This window comes from Cynara cardunculus, assembly GCF_001531365.2.
Source record: "Cynara cardunculus var. scolymus isolate 2C chromosome LG 9, CcrdV1, whole genome shotgun sequence".
Taxonomy (NCBI): Eukaryota; Viridiplantae; Streptophyta; class Magnoliopsida; order Asterales; family Asteraceae; genus Cynara; species Cynara cardunculus.
In genome coordinates this window covers 11,293,238-11,298,159 of record NC_037536.1, presented here as the reverse complement: position 1 = coordinate 11,298,159, position 4,922 = coordinate 11,293,238, and the positions used below count along the sequence as shown (strand labels likewise).

Genomic DNA, 4,922 nt, shown 5'->3' with positions numbered 1-4,922 from the left:
TCAATGAACCAATAGGCACTCGTCGATTCTAAGGGAAGGGTTCTAGAACGGTTAAAAAGGTGTAACATAGGTGTCTAGAAGATAACTCAATGGAGCCATTATGGGTGATAGTTGAATGTCAAAGAAAGAATGGTAGTTCATTCAGGTATCTGTTGCGAGTGACATCCCAATAAATGATCAGTACTTCATGTGAGTTTTATTATAGAAATCACAAGGATTAGGAAACAAATCCAGGTGAGATGAGCAAAGGAAGTTAGCTGAGCTATTGACAATCTTTTATCAAAACTTTGTCTTTTGGGTTCCTAGGTAAAACGGATTTTTCACAGTAGCCAAAGCTGTTGATTTGCTGCAGGTGAAATGCTCATATCACCACAGTCACAGATGAAGCATATGTCAATATCAAGGTTCCAAGTTCCAACCAAAACCCAATATTTCTTTGACTAGCAGCGGAAGGTAGGAAACAGTAATCCAACTTCTCCTTCACTGTGAAGGGTCCTTTTCAGTGTGGTCAGTTTTCGTTAATGGTCGAATATCACTTGGCTCATTCAGGATTATGCCCATCCATTTGTTGTAGTATCCTACCCTTTTTGTGGCTTGGATTAGATATCCTCACAAATGGTGTGATTTCGACTTAGTTAGATCTTTCCTCATACCATTAGGCATTAGTCATCTATTTGAAGCGCCACGACTGATGCTTGCACAAGATATATATCTATTGATGATAAAGTTACAATAAAAAGATAGATGTGAAAAAAATGATCAAATGAGATGTTGCCAATGTTTCTATATACAAGCACACACACTTCACTGTTTAAAGATTGATAAATCATAGGAAAGCTTTGGAACATATAAGGTGAGAGTAGCCTACCTTGAGGTCCCTCTGTTTAAGGCCGTTTTTTAGATATTTCAATACTATGGTAAATAAGATGTAACAAAAGGTTCATTTGGCACAACGAACACTTACAATTATTCCAAGTGTTTTTATCAGCTCTTGTGTCCCTCAAACAATCATCCATTGGATTTGAAGTTTAATGGCTGATCATCACTTCATATATTATTCCCTGTCAAGTTTCCTAATAATAATGCTCTGTTCAGTTATCTGATTCCTCCTGATCATTTATCTATTTTGCAGAAACCAACACATGCATGTTCATCAAGATAATGACCTCGACAAAATAAAAGAAGAATTTGATTCAGCAAATCAGACCTGGCATTCTGGGGCTCGTTTTTTGTTTGCATATTGGATCCGAATATTTCTACCATCCAACAACTGAAAAGAAGCATTAGCAACAGAATCAATATGAATAATCTTCTGATTATAAAAACTAGCACCCAACATTTAAAGAAAAGGTATTGTATATCATTCCATTATTACCTGATCGTCCATTTCTGCCAAGGCTTTGCTGGCAGAGTCCTCAGAAACGAAATGTACAAATCCATACCCTTTTGATTTGCCACTCTTGTGATCACATATAACTTTAACTGCAAAAGTTTATGGCATGCTCTTTCCTTTGGGTTAACTTATTATTAGAAGGCTACAGAAGCCAAAGAGATAAACAAAACATTGGTTGGTATACACTACAGCCTGTGGTCATGTACCTTCAATTATTTCTCCATGCTGCCCAAAAGCGTCTTTTAACACCGGTTCATTGGTATCATAGGAAAGCCCTGTGCCCATACATATTTTACCCTGAATAGATGATCCAACGATACTATAAGAAATGACTACGAGCTAGACCATAGTCTAGCGTGTTGATGTTGTAGCAGATGATTAATTAGTAAAGGAATTTAATCACTTCAAAGGTTCTTTTACCAAAACGAGGCCCACAAACTATACTCATGGAATTCTTTTATCACTAGATTGGTGTACATATTCTTCAAGGAGAATAGATTATCATAGGCAAGAATCAATAACTGGATTTAAAACTCACCCATTTTCAACTATCCCAAGGACCAAAAGGCTTTTTGAGAGCCTTTGATGCAATCCCCCACCTCTTTCAGATAGACGGATCCCAGATTAATTCACATTTGACAAGCTTGAAACAGTAAGTCTTATAGAACAAAGCATAACAATGGTATTCGGCCCAGCAGTATCGAGGTTACTGATAAGATCCCAATCTTCCTCGAGATCAAGGGTGAGGATGAAGAGTGCGTGTGCGAATTCACCCTATATTATATATAATCCATATAAAAGAAGAACAAAACATAAACGTTTTCATTTTCATTTTAAGTCAAATGTGAAAAGGCCTTAAATATTATAAATGCACATATATAATTCTCTTGTATACATATCCCAAAATGCAGTGTAAAAAATCAACATTCATCTTCCAACCGCTCTAAGCCACACATCCACCTATCTTCAGTTTTACAGAAATATACTAGAAATAACTACATATGAATATTATATGCAAAAAAGTAGTTAACACAAAATTCCCCATACTTGAAATCAGGATGATTTTGTAAAACCATCCAGGGTTAAGAACAGTCGACTGGCAGATAATAAAAACCGTGGAGATGAACAAAATTCACGAAAAAAAGAAAAAGAAATTAAGAACAAATTCTAGAATTACAAATAACACCGGAACTGATCGTGATTCAACCACCCTTTACAGATGCGAACAAATATGGACAAACATAGAGAAAGAGGGAAGAGATACCTCCGACGAACAATTTGCTGGAGGAGTGACGCCACGACATCCACCTGAATAAAGAAGATGAAGATATCCGGTAAACGCCATTCGCTGACACCATTATTTGCTGGTTCTCTATAGTGACAACAATGAACGTATCTTGAGTGATTTGGATCTACTGGTTCAACAAGTGAACAAGCAAGAAGACCAAAGTGGGAGTTTAGGGTTGCTTGGTACATGTTAAATAATTAGGTTTTAATGGTGAGAATGATTAACATGTATGATGTAACACCCTAGTTTTTCTTATTTGCTAAATCTCAATGTTTAAGCCTTAAATATAAGATTTTGTAAGTAAATCAAGTACTCTTAAAATAGTCCAATAGCTATAGCATTTATTAAACTATTATATTTATAAGACAAGTAGCTTACAAAGCTACTTATAAACAAACAACATGAGCCACAAAAAACTTATGACAATGCAAGCCTACTCTATATGAGAATGCAAGCAAGTTATGAGTTGTCAAGACTAGAAGCATGGCAAAATTCATGATGACAAGCAAGAGCTAGAAACATGACAAAATAAAAGCTAGAAACATGAGGTGTCAAGATTCTCTTATCCTAAAAAATGAGGTGTTAAACTATCATAAGAGTACAATTTTGGGAGCAAAAATAACAAGTAGCTAATGCACTGAATTTACGTATAAATAGTGATTGAAGTGTTACCATTAGTTCCATACCAAAAATAAGAAATCTCTATCTTTATACCTAATCAAGCTTAAAGATATAATATTAAGGGAAAAACTAGGCATAATCAAGGTGAATACATTATGAGATTTACTGGGATACATACATGGTGTATATATATATATATAAATGTTTTATGCATGAAAGAGTATTGCCATATCTACTTGTAAAAGTTATGTTATGATTATGTGTCAAAGTACACCTTTTATGTGATGATGCACATGTGGTATATGAAAATTTTTATACATGTTAAGTATAACCATTTAAATATCCAACGTACGGGATATAGAAAGAAGGTACGTCCTGCAAACGGGCCTTATTGGGCAGCCTTTATGTGGACCAGAGGTTAAAGAACTTGTGAGAAGTTGGTTTACTTAACATGTAACCATGAGATCTCAAAGAAATGTTTTTATACATGAAAGTTTATAAGAATTATTTTAACTATTTGGAAAGAATATTTTATCATGAAACCATAACTACCCACTAAGCTTTTAGCTTACGTATTCATGTATGTATCTCAGGAATCAAGGAGTAGGAACAAGCTGAAGTATTGTTATTCTAAGATGTTAGAACATTATAATTTATAAGTTATAAATTTCCGCTGATGTAATAATTCTATTATAATGAAATAAAAGTTTAAGATACGAAGTTTCTTTCATTCACTTGTACTAACGGAAAAGGACGATACCCCGGGGAACAGGATGTTACATATGACTTGGTGCATAATGAAAAATGGCTAATTGAAAAGTGTTTTAAAACGATAACCTGATAGATAAAAAATTAAGATTTTAACCCTTACTATGATGATTTAGTGTTCAGTGAAATAAGATTGTTTGATAAGTATTCTGAATTAATATATTATTAGTATGGGAACCGTGCGTTGCGCGGTAGCATAAGTACTTTGATTAATGATCTAGATATTGTCTATATAAATATATATTAGTTGTTAATAAAATCATCAACAAATAGTATTCAAATAATTCGAAAAGTTAAATAAAATATAAATATATATATATATATATATGTATATATATACCCACTGAAGCAAACTCCATGAATCGACACAAATGCACCAATCCATATTCCACCTCATCATCGCAAGATTTTAAATTTTATAATCCTCGTAGTGTCACCTCATCACCCCAAGGTTTTATATATATATATATATATAATAGTATAATAAATTTTGCACTATATTTTCTACCATTTGGTTTGATTGGTTTCCAACCATGGTTATAAATTTCAAATAAGGTCATCCAAAGAAAGATAACCCTAGGAGGCATTTGGTTTGATTGGTTTCTAACCATGGTTATAAATTTCAAATAAGGTCATCCAAAGAAAGACAATCCTATGAGGCAAACCCCATATTTGACATGTGATCAGAGGGACAGAGAGAAGAAGTATTCTTATTTACTGAAATAATTAATTACAAAGGAGAGGCGTGTATATATATAGACACAAATAAGAAACCCAAACCCAAATAAGCAAAGGCCCGTACGGCCCATCAGAAACCCTAAACAGACATAATATTTACAATATATTCTAACA

At 33.8% G+C, this 4,922-nt stretch overlaps 1 protein-coding gene across 13 annotated transcripts in view; it reads right to left on the bottom strand.

Annotated features, from left to right (window-relative positions):
* Positions 1-741: 741 nt before the first annotated feature.
* Positions 742-4,922, bottom strand: part of LOC112517905 (glycine-rich RNA-binding protein 4, mitochondrial) — a 12,198-nt gene continuing 8,017 nt past the window's right edge. For 2 of the 13 annotated variants that reach the window (XM_025125313.1, XM_025125305.1), the window contains 5 exons: positions 2,658-2,805; positions 1,600-1,668; positions 1,376-1,482; positions 1,208-1,270; positions 742-1,061 (listed from right to left, as the gene is read on the bottom strand). In XM_025125313.1, the coding sequence (XP_024981081.1) occupies positions 1,029-1,061; positions 1,208-1,270; positions 1,376-1,482; positions 1,600-1,668; positions 2,658-2,751 (366 nt within the window). In that variant the 5' untranslated portion in view covers positions 2,752-2,805 and the 3' untranslated portion in view covers positions 742-1,028. Of the gene's footprint in view, positions 1,122-1,207; positions 1,271-1,375; positions 1,483-1,599; positions 1,691-2,657; positions 2,857-4,922 lie in introns of those variants that run through there. The other 11 variants (XM_025125306.1, XM_025125302.1, XM_025125301.1 and 8 more) reach the window with 10 other exon arrangements.